We start from the raw sequence: 14,991 nt of genomic DNA, 5'->3' as shown, positions 1-14,991 counted from the left end.
AAGTTATTTTGAAACTTCGAAACTTGTTACTTACATGATGTGGAGGCACGTTCCTCGAGTGATGACATGGCCAGAATCCTATTTCAGTCCAGCGCGTGAATGACGGCTCACGTGACTGCTGTACAGGCGCGCTTAGCAGACGATTCTCTAGCTTGTACTTAACTCCACTTTTCTCAATATGATTATACCTAGAGGCTACATTCGGACGTTTATCTCATGGCTGAGGCTCATCATCAGGACCATCGCATTTCGGTCATACACAAGTATCCTCTCTGTCCTCCGGCGGGTGTTTCGACACTGTCAATCCATCATTGACGGAAAAGAGAGAATCTTTCGAGAACCAGGTCTGGCGTGGAGTTCTCAACCGGCCGCCGTCAATCAAGAGAAATCTACCTCTGTAACGCTCGCAGTACCATTGTTTGAACTCTCACCTCGGCAAAGCGACGGGCGGAATGGCGTGGCTTCTAATATCCAGTCTCCTGTGGATTCTTGTGCGCCATGGATAATTTCTATGCCCGAGACCTCCACCACCACGAGTATCGCTATGCTCTCGCATCCCGTGGCGCCAGTACAATCTTTTGATAATATCGCTTTAATTCCCGCGATACCTGGACAAATCAAACGATACGATAGGATTGAATTGTATGTACATCACATTTGTCGAGTACTTTGCCTTTCTAATCCGTAGCTACAGTCAAGGTGATTATGCATTGTATGAAGTTCCGAAAGGTCCTTTAGACTGTTCAGAGTAAGTGTGTTGGCGAAAGAGTGATCAATAAGATTGAAACAGACTGGCAGGGAGCTCGCCCTGGTGTCTGGATGGGAACCCCTTACACACCCAGAAGGTGCTTTGTTTTTCTATCATTCGTATAAAGTATGTTTACGATCATTTCTGTGTGACTTTGACTCATTTCCCACCAGAGAGTCTTTACTGATGCTGATATTCGAGCCCCTGGAATGGTGGACAATATAGGTAAGGCTGTTGACAAGGCGTACAAAGAAGTGGAAAATGCAGGCATCGACCTCGATCCATCCGTCGAGTTGGTATTGGAGTTCATGAAGGGGGATCATGAAGAATGGGGCTATTACTTTGCCGATCACGACAGACACATTATTTTCTGGTTCGAGGCCCACAAATCCAGTGATCTCATTGGTAACGTCCGAGGCGTAAAGTGCACTGATCATATCAGTGAGTTTTTCTATGGGAAGTAACTCCCATTCGAGCTTCTTTCACTGTGCCACTCCCAGGATATGCACTAGAATCACAGTACTGGTTCGTACGGCCTCATGAGTATGCATATTCCTCACCTTGACCGAAGTCGATGCGCTGAAACTTTATGACAGCCTATCTTAACCTCATGTGGTTATCCATAATAATTTTGACAGGCTACACGTCGAACTATATCCAAACAAACGCTTCCTTCCAAAAGATGTTGTTGTGAAACTCAGAGAAATTGTTATGTATACCCAGGCAGGTGGGTAAAGATTCATAAATGTTTCACGCTATACTGAAAAGTTCGTAACAGACAACATCACTTCTGACACATCCTTAGCGCCTTTTTCTTCGGAAGAGGTTGCAAGTATGCTTAGCCTCATGGATCCTCTCATGAGTAAATCATTCCCTGATATGAATGGTTGTTGTTGATTCGTTCTTAGACAGTGCTGGCATCGAACATGAGTATCCACATGAGCATTCTGTGTGGATTGTCGGTAAGCCTGAGCATAGAAGGCCAGTTGTTTACCTGATTTTTGTGTACTTTCAGCTCGATTTATGGAAGAATTTTGTGAGCTCTGGTCGATTGGAAGTGCATCACGCCTCCTGATTACTTTCATAGGCAACGTCAAATTTGTGAATTTCTGTGGACAACCGGGCGCCCGGCTTAACGCAGACCAGTCTCTGTACGGAGATACCAACACCCGCTCGAACAATATCCTTCTTCGGGTCATGAATTTCATACTGTTTGGATCCCCTAATGCTTATAACAAGGTCCTTAAAAAGATATGGGTCGATTCTACCATCGTTCAACCGCGGTGGAAGAATTTTATCAACAGACTCAACAATGAATGGAATGGATACACAATATTCGTGAGTTGTACTTCTGCTCCATATTGACAACGCAATCGATGTCCATCTCAGTCTACTGTGATGCTTGCTGTGGATATCAGCTTTCTCGCGGTACCATCTGTCGGGACTCAAAAGGCTGCGATTCTTGTCTCCTATATGTCTACCCTCTGTGCTATGGGGTCGTTAGTGGTTTCTCTAGTCTTAGCTGGACAAGTCAACGACAGTCGGCGGGACTCCGCTAAAAGCGTGGTAAGTTCTCTTTTTGATTGTTTGGTCTGCATTCTTTACGTTCAGGCCTCGTTTATGGAAGGGATATCGGTTTCTGTGCTCGGCCTCGAAGGCCTTGCCCTCATGCTATGTCTGCCATTTGCTCTTCTGATTTGGGGGTGCGTGTCCGGTTAAACACCATGGGGCGGCAGTGGCTCATTATTTAACAGAATGGTATTCTTTGCTACAGCATTGTCCATCGTGATTTTCACTTCTAGCGTCGTCACCATCTCGATCGTATCTCCCATTTGGGTCGCTATTTTAGTTCTGGCGACATGGCCGGTACTGGCTTCCAACGATGTGCACATTTCTTCCCTGCTCTCTTGGATCACAAAACAGATCAAGTCGCATCGCATACCATCGTGGAGCGCCATCAGGGCTCGCGTTGAATCTGACGTATAGTTTGTTGTGATTTCGAGACTTTGCGTAGCATGTACAGTTGTATCTGGTGTTTTGAGTTGTTTTATGTAATACCTGACTTGTCGATGTTACTCACATATCGTTGTATAGCCCTTCTCGAGCGCCTTAACTAGCAAACCTCGAAGGCATCGAAGCGGTTAATCTGGCGCATGTCTTGAAAATCGTGGAAGGAAAGTTTGTGCGATGCAAGTCGGAGACTATCATTTCACCAAGTGTGGGCCCGAGGAGCCTTTGTCCTCACTCACTTAGACATAAAAGCATTCATAAGTGAATCAGCTCGCACGCCCTCATCTCTCAAGATCTCATCATCCATCATCCATATCAAACTCTCTCACAGCCTTACAGTGACTAGTCCCTTTTCACCTGTTTCCGTTCACTGTCCAGCAACAGGCGAGCTCAGTTTGCAAACAGTGTATCTAGTACCAAGTGCTACACCTGTCGCTTAGAAGCGGGCGTTTTCTTTATGCTGCTTGATGAGCGACACTCTCCACCCCTCAGATCTCAGACGTAAGTAGTAAGGAGATCACGGAGGAAGGAACGACATATTGATATTAATGTATGGTGAGCCGAAACAAGACTTGCCTAGTGATATCTCCCCATCAAGTCAATCTTAAACAATGACTATGGTATCCTCCTGAATAGCAAGCAGCATCGATACCAGTCATCGTGGATACCGAAGATGAAGATGGATTTGAGAGTCGAAATACTATGTCGGTGTCGATGCATGCGGGGAGAGACTCGGATCAGAGCATGTACTTTGAATGACCTGCAACTTGAGCGAGATAAAAAACTACAATATCATCCAATATCAGACTTCGTTAACATTGGCGTTGTGCTGCGGTATTGAAACAAATCAAAAGAATGCCATTTCATCCTACCTCGACCTTACAGCCCCACTAAACTCCTTCCACTCCCCACTCGTTAATCCAAAATTCAAGTTGCCTTCTCCTTGCGTCGTATTAATCCCTCCGAAGATCCTCCCAAAGATTGTGTTTCTGCACAGCTAAAAACGTGCCGTTGCAGTTCGTCGAACGTATACAAAATCCTATGTAGTTCCGTCCCAGCATCAATAACCAAACGTCATACAAGAGGAGAAAGTGGAATTAAGATTGGGATCGAACTCGCCTAACAATATTATTTGACATCCTTATCTCCGACCCGTACCCAACACCGAACAGGACAGGTTCGATCAATGCTGATATCAACGCATCGAGCAAAGAACACTGCTGCTCTCCCTCCTCCTGAATCGCAGCGAGCGTGAGAGCAGAGGTGGAGATGAATCACGGATCAGAGAGCATCGAAGCATGGGAATTGCCATGAAAAGTTGGGGCAGGTGCGTTTTCTGAGGTGGGGGGGCTTATGTTTGATTATGGGTCAACCTGAGGTTAGGAAGAGGGGGATGATTATCAACAGGGTTTGCATTTTGAGTGTGTCGCTTGTACCTAGGAGGACTCGGTTGTGCAGGAGTTGCCATATCCATAGTTTCTTCAGGTCTGTGTCATGCCATTTGCCAGGTCGCACATCAATCACAATATCGATATTCGGAAATAGTTATATTCCATCGTAAGCAACCATGGCACACACGAGGTTCGATCATCGGAAAGACGGGACGCACATCTCGAGATCATTCCGGGATCGAGCTTAGCTGTCCTGGTTTCCATAATGAACGGCTTCTCGCCTTCCATAGTTGTTAAGAACTAAATAATCATGGACTGAAGCTTCACTAAATGTGATCATATGATACTTGGGCGCTTCAGATGCACAGCTAATGCTATGTATAAGCTGTGAAGCGAACACGAGGATACAGCATGTACAACAACGTACTAGAAAGCAGGGGATTCAACTGTGACTTTCCCACCAAAGCCATCATTCCCTGCTGCCTGCCCATCGCTGCTTAGAGACCTCCTCGTAAGTGATAATTGTGAAATCTGACAGATGAAAGCTGAGATGGCGCTGCACTCCATTGTTGAAATTCTGGAGTATGGCTTCACCCACTGCTAAAGCGAAAGAGACATCGGCAACGACACCCCACCAGGAATTCAAAGGACACACCGAAACGGTGCGAGGCGTCATACACCTGCCAGGTGGACAGCGAATCATCACTTGTTCATTGGACAGCTCGCTCCGAGTGTGGAACTTGAAGAGCGGGAAACAGATAGGAAAAGACTGGAGAGACGGAGAAGGTGAAGTGTACTGTATAGCGTTGTCTCCGGACGGGAAGAAAGTGGTTAGCGGGAGTGAGGACGGCGGAGCGAGGTTATGGGATATCGACACATGCAAAGTCATCGCCAAGTGGATGGGGCACACACAATTAGTGATGTCTCTCTGCTGGAGTCGAGATGGTCGAAGAGTGTTAAGTGGATCTAACGATGGGACTGCAAGACAATGGGACGTCGAAAGCGGAGAGACAATCCTCGAGCCAATTGAGACTGGGCACACCTATGTGTGGGCAGCGATCTATTCACCAGACATGTCCATGATTGCGACTGGTGGATATGATGGGCCCCGGACTGAAAGACTTGAACGTATCGAGTGCTCGATCAAAATCTGGGACGCAAAGACAGGCGAGCTTGTCGCAACTCTCAAAGGACATACACATATAGTGGGTTGCCTGGCTTGGACCAAGAACGGAAAAACTCTTATCTCCGGGTCAGACGATCACTCGATTAGGAAATGGAATATCAAAACATGGAAGCAAACCGAACTACTGGATGCGCACACCAACTGGGTCTGGGCCATTGCAATATCACCAAATGACCGCATCCTCGCAAGCGCATCAATAGACCATACAGTGCTATTGTGGAACCTCGACGATGGACACTCATCAGCTCGCCCCTACAGCATGCAGATTATGTGTATTGCGTGTCATTTTCTGTGAATGGAAAACTACTAGCCACTGGCTGCTCCAACAAAAATGCGCACACATGGGATGTTGCTGCGATTGTTACAGAAGCCGGCCTCGGCGACCTACTTTCGAATTCAAAGGTGAATCAATATGCATGTCTCATTAATGTATATTTTCACAACTGAACGCACTCTGCCATGCCAATAAGTCGGTACTCCACGTACGTGACACTTTCATCAAAAGATCTTGTTGTTCTCAACATATATGCTCTAGACTAGTGCTACACAACCTCCGGTTCAACGACGTCCGCCTGCTTATCGGGTACCCTAAGGTTTTTTCGATGAAGTCCCACCAAATCGTTCCCATGTATGTCATCACTATCAATTTGATTTTGTTTTCCTGACCTCTGGCATGTTCTCAGTCCTCTGCACGAAGCCGCTCCCACTCCTCAGCATCACCAGGCACCACGCTTCTCAGCCGTCTATTCCACCGCAACCGCAGTCCCTCTAGTGCTCGTGCTACATCACTGTCCTCTCCTCTTGACTGGGCTCGAAACATTTTGAAACGGCGCAGACAAAGAGGTGGAGGCATTGAGTTTCAAGGACCCGGTCCCGCAGTTGTCGAGGTCCCATATGCGAAGGGCAAACGTGTATGTGCCTTCTCTTCCTTGATCGTCCTACACCACTTAATTTCACGTAGAGGAATGCTTGCGCGAGGGAGAAACGGAAAACCCTATTTTCTCCGAAGATCCCTACCGCAAGTAACTCACGGCCTCCAAAGCCCAATGTGACCCAGTCATCTTCGCAACCACAGACTACCATCCCTGATTCATCCACCCCACCTCCCGTTGGCGATGCTACTGGCACAGCCACGACCTCAACGACTTCGCGCCCAGATGCAACGATAAGACAGGCTGGACTCTGGACTCGCTTCTGGCTCTTTCTTGGCTGTCTCTCTCCTGAATACACAGACGATCATCATTAGATCTTCCCATCCTTCACAAGTCGCATGCCTTTCCATCTCTCGACGACCTTGATATGCTTTACCTACTCTCTCTGATGTATTTCGAGCCGTCTTTTATGTACGGTATTACTCGTCACCTCTGTGTGCAATGTACGCTACCTATTCATTTCTGCAGCTCAAAACTTGCCGTTGAAACTCGTGACGAATGTTTATAAAATTCTAGCTGCATCATAGCGTCAAGAATGAACACGAGAAAGATTCTGCGACCCAAGTACTTGAGTGCAGACAGGAGCATTTTGGGAGAGCAATACTTTCGGTGGAGCGTTCTATAACCTGAGTATTTTCTTTCGCAGTGGAGCCATTTCCTGCTACTAGTGTGGATCCACTCACAAATTGAAGACAGATAATATGGCATTGAGCCCGACAACAAGACAGGTTCACACTGGGTGTAGTGCCCGACATTGACTGGCGTCGTATATATACAATATGGTGTACGTGGGTGGGGTAGAATACCCGTCTTTGTGGACGAGACATTGCAGATTTTAGGGGCAAAATATGAGAAGCAAACAACATGATGCAATGACCGGGAAATTCGGACCTTCTATAGATGGCACGCGAACCTGCGAACCAGCACAGGTGGGGAGGGGGAAAATTCAGATCAGCATGACTCAATACAATATAGCATGTTAACAGCAAGTGAACAGCAGGGTACGGGTATATGAGACTGAGTTTAATCACTGACTGCAGCCAGGTAGCTCTATACAAGGAATGTGTCAGCGAGAATATTCAAAGAATCGGTGTAGAAAAATGAACTGCCGAAGAGACGGTGATAGGTGGACGGCGCCAGGTGCTTTAGCAGTCGGCAAGATACTCACCTCTCTATCTTCCAAAAACTCCCAATACGCCAAGGCAACAGCGATCCAAAAGCTCGTATCAATTCCCAATATACGCTCCTCTGCTCTGTTGATCTCGAGAAGACCCGTCACAGACGCCAAGGTGAGTAACGGTGTGCGATCATGGAAGGTTAACAATGGCGTCGGGATCATCGGAATAATCTGGGATATCCGATGTCCTGAACCAGGCGGTTGGTGACTAGGCCGGTTGAGTGGCGTGATCGTAAATGAGGCAGAGTGCGAAGGCCTGTTGTTTTTGAACATCGACAGCGCACGTGTTAGGAATGATGTCTGCTCGTCTGGTTGCGGCCCCGGGATGTGTGGTGTAGAATGCGGTGCCAACAAGAATTGTGTTGCCTCAGGACAAGAGGCACGTTTCTGTACTGAAACGGGGGATGGGGATATTTCCTCCAACCGTGCGCTGATGCTTTGTGGTGTAGGTGGGGTGATCATGATGGAGGCCGGAGGCGGTGTTGGAGGATAAGAGTGCACTGTCGATGTGCTATCTATGGACATCTTCGAGGTACTGGGTGAGTGTATCACAGTAGAGGGGGTATTGGTAAGACATGATAAGGACAGTGCGGCGTCTATATAATTAGGGGACGTGCGGGGAATAGGAAGGAGGGATATGGAGACGCCTGGGGGGAATGATGGTGCACGGATGCGGATATACCACCCGCGCTTTGGCTTGTGGATTGTCCAGCATATTGTCGATGTTTGGTTGTGCTTCGGAGGAAATGTGAATTGGTGTAATGCATGAAAGATGAAAACGCACCACGACATGCTCAATGATCTCATCGTCCCCTAGGAACCTTTCCTTCGTTCAAGTGAGCGGGTGAAGAAAGAAACCGCTATGGTGTCGCACCTTGTACCACATGACATTGTCGTGACCCTCCTCAAAGACGTTGATTCGCAAGTCAGAAATGACGTCGGAGCTATAACAAACCAAGGTAAAATGTAGTGGTGGCATATTACCTGGACAACATTTAATTACCTCTGTACCACATATCGAGCCAGGTTGGGACTGTGGGTCTGATTCTGCATGGCTCCGACCTGTAGTTGTGATACAAGGGTAGGTGCGTTTAACGCTCAACTTGAATGCAAGGTCTGAAACGGACTACTGTGGCTGTGCAAATTTCACTCAGTCTCCAAGTTACAACGGTGCAGTCACTGCAGTGCCTTTTAAATTGATTTTTGAAGCAGAACTTTAGTCGTGGATGCCACCTGGGCCTGCGTTTGGATGGCTTTGCGTTCTCCACTCAGTTACAGATATTGCTGTTCGTGCAGCACAGATCAGAGCCTCCCAGGTTTTTCCTGTTAGACCCGTTGTATCTCCGGAGTTCTCTTTGCGCAGGAGCAAGACAGAGGAGCATCAGTTAACGTCACAGCTTGCAGGTGATGCTCAAGCTGACCACGACTCTCCAAAACCGCGCACAAATCACGCGTTTTCTACCAACCCTCCGATTAATAATACTTGCCTGTCCCATCCCGAGGAACGGCAAGAGAAAGCGACACCATTACCACCTCGATTTGAAGAAGACATCCAGTCTGAGCAGTTTTCGCGCACTACCTATATATCTCTCTCCGCTGAGCCTACCTTCAAACCTCAACTACCTAGCGCTCCCAGTCTTACGGTCACCTCTATTCCACTTGAGGTGGAGGGTTCCTTGAAAATCGCGTCTTCTTCCGAAGTCACGTTTGACTCTGGTTCTCCTTCCATACCCACGAGATTTGAAAGCCTACGTCGCGAAATAGAAAGTCCTGTGCCCCTAGATTTAGAGGTGTGTCTCTAGTCCTTTCCTCCCTGCCAATTTACTCGTTACTTATGTCCACCTCTTGCTCATTTCCATGTGCTGCCACCCCATAGCATCCAGACAAAGCTCTATCTGCACCCATAGACTCCCCTCCTATACAATCACGCAACCTCCAATCATCCAAGGTCCCTTCATCCAGACTTGGTCGCTTATTTCATTATGGCGGTACGTCTTTCTTTACTGTCCTTTCGTGCACCTTTTGCTCACTTGTAGTCACAGGCCTTGCAGCATCACTCTCGTACGGCGCTGCTTCCGAGCTCTTACGTCGCTCTACTACATCCCATGCAAACGACACACAACCAGTCATGCTAACTGAGGCAAACATAACTCGTTTGGTATCTAAGCTCTCTCAGATGCGTGGTGCCGCACTAAAGCTCGGCCAGTTCATGAGCATCCAAGGTGCCCATTCATTGGCCATCTCCTATCGTTTTGTCCACTACTAATCTCGGCGCTAGACACCCACCTCCTGCCCCCAGAAGTCGACAAAATATTCCGTCGCGTTCAAGACAGCGCTCACTACATGCCGGACTGGCAGATGCAACAAGTGATGTGCACGTCCCTAGGGGAATCATGGGCCGATAATTTTACATCGTTCGATCGTATACCGTTCGCAGCTGCAAGCATCGGCCAGGTGCACCACGCTGTCCTTGCTCAAAGTCAGAGTCCATCTGGCGACGACGGCCAACATGTCGCTGTAAAGATCCAGTTCCCGAACATTGCTAACTCGATTGCGAACGACCTTGGCTATGTTAAGATGATTCTTACCGCTGGAAGCTTGCTTCCACGGGGGTTATTCCTGGATCGTACGATTCAAGTGTGTCTTCTATATTTTCCTCGTGCTTAGCGCTGAATATCTGACTTTTTATTCTCGATCTTGTTCATTTCCTGCTATCCGGACAATTCACTACATCCTATCTCAATATAAAGGTAATGAAAGACGAGCTTGCTGACGAATGCGACTACTCGCGGGAGGCAAGTTTCCTCGAGCGGTATAGGAGCCCAGATTGTCTTGGTGCAGATGCACGGTTCAGGGTCCCGTGGGTGTGGCCAGGTAGCACAGAGCGTGTTCTTGTAATGGAGCATGTAGAAGGCATCAGCATTGGAGATGCTATAGTCGGAGGTTTACCACAAGAAGAGCGAAACGAGGTGCGCGCTTCTCCTATCATCCACCATAGATCATGCATTTCTTGAAATTCATGGTAGATTGCATCGCGAATCATCGAGCTCTGCTTGCGGGAGCTCTTCCAGTTCAGACTCATGCAGACGGACCCTAACTTCACAAATTTTCTGTGGGACTCAAGGGCACAACAGGTGTGTTTCATGTTGACACTTCATATTTTCCACTTCTGGACAAACTCGCTGACTATCATCGCAGCTGTCCTTGGTTGACTTTGGCGCAACGCGCGAGTACACGAAAGAATTCATGGACAGCTGGCTGCGCCTTCTTCAAGCCGCTGCATCTGAGGACCGTATCGCATGCGCCAAATGGAGTCAGAAACTTGGATATCTCACTGGAGAGGAAAATGAAGTGCTATCTCCCCATCACTGCCCCGCGCATGTATTCACAGAACACGTTCACAGGTCATGCTCAATGCGCACGTCAGCTCCATGGTCCTCCTAGCTACCCCCTTCAAACCCACGACCTTGCAGCCCTTCGCATTTGGATCTGGGACACCATGGGCGGACATCACAGCTCAAATACGTGATTTCATACCCGTGATGCTTAAGCATAGGTTGACGCCCCCACCAAGGGAAACCTACAGTCTGAATCGGTGAGTCTTGGGATAGATTTCCCTCCGAACAAAAGCTGGGTTTTTATCTTCAATTTTTTGCGTGCTTCTTTATCCTCTTTTTGCTCATCGTTGGTTCTGTAGGAAATTGAGTGGAGCATTCTTACTTGCTTCGAGGTTGCGTGCTGTGGTAGACACCAAGAAGCTTTGGGACCAAGCGACTGAATCGTACAAGTTTGCATGAGTCTGTGCTGTCCGATCCAGAGTACCCAATGCACAATTTTTATGGAACACCTTAGTGCAGCGATATGCGTCTGACAAAAAGTCGCTGCAATCTTATACAATAAGGAGCCGTCCTCGCAACTTCCGGTCGTTGCACAGAGATTCTAATTGCATTCATTCCAAAAGCAAGCGCTTATTTTTCGTTTGTCAACGCAAACTTCAATAAACAGAGTGTATCTCTACAGTGACCTTCGAGGTTGTTGATTCGGAGCAGCAACGTTGCAACGTTGAACTTCGACGATGCAGGCCCGTAAACAGTCGCGCAAAGTGCGCAACTCCCGACGATCGGCACAATTTTGACCTGCGCACGTATCGCAATTTCTCGTCTGGGCGACCTTCTACAAAGAAAACACTACTTCTGTAATTACGTTGTGAATTGGGTGGAAACACGAGCATTGAGTTGATCATGTTCTTTCTCTACTTGAAATGCTGCTTCGTTACGTCATGCATGAGTTACGGTAGTTCTTCATTACATACTTCGAAAGATCGTGTTTGTGTATTAGCCTGAGGCAGTTCATAGTCTCCTAGATGCTTGCCACAATGGCAGGTGTGAGTGGTGCCAATAGATCGACATCAAGACAACTGTTGAACGACTTGGATACTTAGCGAGCAACAATGGATGCGCGCTAAAACCATGAAGTTATTTGGTTAGACTGGGAGTTGCCGCGGCCCTGTCCCCGACTTTACGTGCCCACTGCCGCTTAACTTGAACAGGCCGTCATTGACTCGGAACGTTAGGCGACTAAACATGTTGACCAAGAAGCTGATTCTAAGGCACTTGAAAAGTCTGTGCCAAGTGTTAGCAGCACTCATAACTCCATCTGCCCAAAGATTGCGCATCCTCGTGACTTGCTTTCGACACTTTGTGGCCAAATTGAAGATTCGCGGTTTCCCAAGGCACACTGGCAATAATGACTCGACGACACTTTCTCCTGCAGACTGTTGCACTGTACCGCCCAGTGCTTCTGGTGTGCGATGTCCCCCCGTCAAATTACTACTGCCACTTCACAACCAGCAAATAACTTCAGCTAGTGCAGCAAGCAGCACGCAAGATGTGTTGTTGTCTTCGATGCCAATATTCCCCATGCCTGAACCATGCATTCCCCAGCAATATATTCCCCCTCAACCGGTTTTGCCTCCACAAGTTCCTAACGCCAACCCTTCCAGCGTTCCAAACACCAATATCAAGCTTGTGCCATTCGTTGCGGATGACATTTCACGATATGAGAATCGTCCTCTCGTGTACGTGAATGCAATCTATCTTGACAATATATCAATCTTGAGGAGGTGCCTCTAGAAACACAGCTCGAAGGCGCGATGGAATCCCAGCACACACGATACAGTTCCCAAACGAGTGAGTGCACAGCCATGGGGTGAATGCGGATCACAAACTGTTCAGATCATGTCCGTGGCTGAGCGGTCATTGGGAGCTATGTGTGCACCCGGAAGGTGTACTATATTTACATAACAAGTGCAAGGTAAGCATTCGATCATGAAGTTTATATGCACTTTTCACGTATTCTGCAGAGTGCATTCACAGAAGCAACCGTGGATAGCAACATGTTCGGGTTTCTCGACAGATGTGTGGATGCATTAGATGAACTAGCAAAAACAAAATCAGTGGATCTCGGAGCTGATAACATTGACCTCGTCGTGCAACTAGCGCAGAATGAAGAGGGTGAAGTGTCTTGCTATTATTATTTCGTCGACTACACAGATCGAATACTATTTTGGCTGCATGATCGCCCCGCCGAAGCGAAGGATGACGTCTTTAGTGGGCTCCAAGGCGTCATCGATCTGAGCCATATTCGTGCGTCATGCGGGACTGGTGACGATGCTGCTGATATGACCTAACCACTAGGATATTCCCTGGAGTCTGAATACTGGTTTGTCATGCTCATTTTTGTACGAGTTTTGACTACTTCCTGCGAGATCTATTTTGATGTTCATGTGATTTCAGAACCTATGACTTGTATGACATGGAACGAGCAGGACGCATTGCGAATTTTACCCGAAACACCAGATGGATAGACAGGAGATCATCAAGGAACTGAGGGGGCTTGTCATGCATGCAAGTACAGGTACTTATCGCCTGAATTCAATTGTCCGATTCTGTTTGAATGCGCGATTCAGAGATCATCACTTCGGATACGTCCTTGTCGCCTTTTGATGGAGATGAACTCTCCAGAATCTTGGAGTTGATAAACCATCTTAAAGGTGTGGCGGCCCCCTTCGAACTATTTTCATCTGTGACAGTCTGAAGTTCTAATATATATCTCCAGAGAATGCTTCAGCAAATGACCCACATTCCACTTGTGTTATTGGTAAGCAAAACTACATTCACAGAATAATCCAAGATTCACCATTTCGTTGACAGCGAGATTCATGCACTACTTCTGTATATTCTTCATTCAATGTCCTAGCGTGTGGCTGATCCATGCTGAAGATAGAGCCAAGTTCTTCAACTTCTGCGGTCTACCCTGCGCTCGTCTTGAAGCTGATAAATCGGTGTACAAGGACGATAAAAACCCTCATCCACTGACCAGTAGTGCTTCTTTCGCTCTCGATGTCATGCTTTTTTGGGCACCACAATCACACTTGGAAGAACTTCGAAAAGTGTGGGTAGATGAATGCATCAATACGCCGCGGTGGAAAGACTTCAACAAAAATCTCATGACAGAATGGACTGGGATCACAATCTATGTACGTATTATGATGTCAGCGTCCTCCTTCGTAACCTGATTATTTCCAGTCCACCGTCATGTTAGCAGTAGACGTAAGTTTCCTTGCAGTGCCGAATGTGAATATTGGCCAGTCGCAGTCGATCGGGATTATCGTCACCTATCTCTCCATCATCTTCATCACTGGCTCCTTGATCGTCTCAGTCCTGCTGGTGCGACAGAACCAAAGATATGGTTTTGAGTCAGCGGACAAAGCAGCAAGTTCCGGTCCTAGTGTCTACCTCCTCCATCCTAACTAATTCCGTCAGACAGAATTTCTGTCTCATATGACGGGGACGTTTTTCGGAGTGAGAGCCCTTGCCACGGTTCACAGTCTTCCCTACGCAATGCTTATGTGGGGGTAGGTGGATTACTACGCCATCACCGGGCTAATGGTCACCTTATTCTCGATTAGGATGATATACTTCGCAATCGCCATTCTGTACAATGTGTTCAAGTCTACGACAGTGGCCATGCTGGCATCAGTTGTCGGTGGATGCGTGGTCGTCACCATGTTCATATTTTGGTTCATCTGGGCAGCAAGAGAGTTCCGCCTTTTCGAGCCATTAGAAAAGATTTTCCCCTCAAGAAATACTCGACCTTAGCACATACTTCGGGATTTGTATATATGGGATGACTATTACTTTATCGTCAACTGAGTTTGTGGCGTCGAATGCCTGAATCAGTTGCTAAGCTGCCTGTTACATTCCGAGGGAATATAAACCACTGGCATAGGATTTCATACGTTTTAATGGAGACCAGCGCTGATATTATCTCATGCGTAGATCGACGGCTGTGTCACGCACCGGTTACCATGCGTGTACAATCATTTGCATCATTTGCATTTGCCTCGCTTGGCGTTCGAATCTGATACTATCTACTTTTTTGCTCTACCATGTACATCTGGAAAAAGGCAAATTTGTGTAAATACGTCTAATCAGACTCGCTACCTGGCATCATGGCATGTCACTGCCACCTGATGATGGGGGTCG

General features: G+C 47.4%; 4 protein-coding genes across 4 annotated transcripts; 3 read left to right on the top strand and 1 right to left on the bottom strand.

Moving 5' to 3' along the window:
• The first annotated feature begins 164 nt into the window (after positions 1-164).
• On the top strand, positions 165-2,893 carry F5147DRAFT_709452 (uncharacterized protein). Its single transcript, XM_041438198.1, has 13 exons — positions 165-642; positions 695-748; positions 799-874; positions 922-1,189; positions 1,249-1,273; positions 1,387-1,475; positions 1,527-1,610; positions 1,657-1,710; positions 1,764-1,784; positions 1,836-2,086; positions 2,138-2,314; positions 2,360-2,451; positions 2,503-2,893. Exons 1-13 carry the CDS (start codon positions 179-181, stop codon positions 2,732-2,734), a joined length of 1,887 nt encoding a protein of 628 aa, XP_041289860.1. The 5' UTR covers positions 165-178; the 3' UTR covers positions 2,735-2,893.
• Positions 2,894-6,990: 4,097 nt separating this feature from the next.
• Positions 6,991-8,566, bottom strand: F5147DRAFT_709433 (uncharacterized protein). The gene is made up of 5 exons (XM_041438197.1): positions 8,448-8,566; positions 8,319-8,388; positions 8,229-8,270; positions 7,436-8,179; positions 6,991-7,317 (listed from the first exon to the last, which is right to left on the bottom strand). Exons 1-5 carry the CDS (start codon positions 8,495-8,497, stop codon positions 7,291-7,293), a joined length of 933 nt encoding a protein of 310 aa, XP_041289859.1. The 5' UTR covers positions 8,498-8,566; the 3' UTR covers positions 6,991-7,290.
• A 104-nt stretch (positions 8,567-8,670) lies between these two features.
• On the top strand, positions 8,671-11,626 carry F5147DRAFT_754490 (ABC1-domain-containing protein; the record flags this gene model as incomplete). The annotated part of the gene is made up of 11 exons (XM_041440290.1): positions 8,671-8,781; positions 8,830-9,079; positions 9,209-9,234; positions 9,321-9,432; positions 9,487-9,666; positions 9,723-10,081; positions 10,195-10,413; positions 10,471-10,578; positions 10,643-10,795; positions 10,849-11,039; positions 11,142-11,626. 11 exons carry the CDS (start codon positions 8,671-8,673, stop codon positions 11,239-11,241), a joined length of 1,809 nt encoding a protein of 602 aa, XP_041289858.1. The 3' UTR covers positions 11,242-11,626.
• A 339-nt stretch (positions 11,627-11,965) lies between these two features.
• F5147DRAFT_709420 (uncharacterized protein) lies at positions 11,966-14,698 on the top strand. Its single transcript, XM_041438196.1, has 13 exons — positions 11,966-12,521; positions 12,577-12,633; positions 12,679-12,757; positions 12,807-13,089; positions 13,141-13,165; positions 13,272-13,360; positions 13,413-13,496; positions 13,562-13,603; positions 13,657-13,677; positions 13,726-13,982; positions 14,032-14,217; positions 14,269-14,360; positions 14,415-14,698. The coding sequence occupies exons 1-13, from the start codon at positions 12,028-12,030 to the stop codon at positions 14,602-14,604; spliced, it is 1,899 nt and encodes a 632-aa protein (XP_041289857.1). The 5' UTR covers positions 11,966-12,027; the 3' UTR covers positions 14,605-14,698.
• Positions 14,699-14,991: the final 293 nt, after the last annotated feature.

Source organism: Suillus discolor (assembly GCF_016758755.1).
Source record: "Suillus discolor strain FC423 chromosome Unknown F5147scaffold_51, whole genome shotgun sequence".
Classification (NCBI taxonomy): domain Eukaryota; kingdom Fungi; phylum Basidiomycota; class Agaricomycetes; order Boletales; family Suillaceae; genus Suillus; species Suillus discolor.
This window is presented reverse-complemented; position numbering and strand designations above follow the sequence as displayed.

What these genes read in the sequence shown, in the direction of transcription:
- F5147DRAFT_709452 (XM_041438198.1), top strand. Translation starts at nt 179, where the DNA reads ATGATTATACCTAGAGGCTACATTCGGACGTTTATCTCATGGCTGAGG. An exon ending in GCACTAGAATCACAGTACTG is followed by an intron (nt 1,274 to 1,386) that starts GTTCGTACGGCC and finishes TAATTTTGACAG; the next exon opens with GCTACACGTCGAACTATATC. An exon ending in TTTGCTCTTCTGATTTGGGG is followed by an intron (nt 2,452 to 2,502) that starts GTGCGTGTCCGG and finishes ATTATTTAACAG; the next exon opens with AATGGTATTCTTTGCTACAG.
- F5147DRAFT_709433 (XM_041438197.1), bottom strand. Translation starts at nt 8,497, where the DNA reads ATGCAGAATCAGACCCACAGTCCCAACCTGGCTCGATATGTGGTACAG. An exon ending in ACAATGTCATGTGGTACAAG is followed by an intron (nt 8,271 to 8,318) that starts GTGCGACACCAT and finishes ACTTGAACGAAG; the next exon opens with GAAAGGTTCCTAGGGGACGA. An exon ending in AGATCATTGAGCATGTCGTG is followed by an intron (nt 8,180 to 8,228) that starts GTGCGTTTTCAT and finishes TTTCCTCCGAAG; the next exon opens with CACAACCAAACATCGACAAT.
- F5147DRAFT_709420 (XM_041438196.1), top strand. Translation starts at nt 12,028, where the DNA reads ATGTTGACCAAGAAGCTGATTCTAAGGCACTTGAAAAGTCTGTGCCAA. An exon ending in GAGATTCATGCACTACTTCT is followed by an intron (nt 13,678 to 13,725) that starts GTATATTCTTCA and finishes TCCATGCTGAAG; the next exon opens with ATAGAGCCAAGTTCTTCAAC. An exon ending in TACGCAATGCTTATGTGGGG is followed by an intron (nt 14,361 to 14,414) that starts GTAGGTGGATTA and finishes ATTCTCGATTAG; the next exon opens with GATGATATACTTCGCAATCG.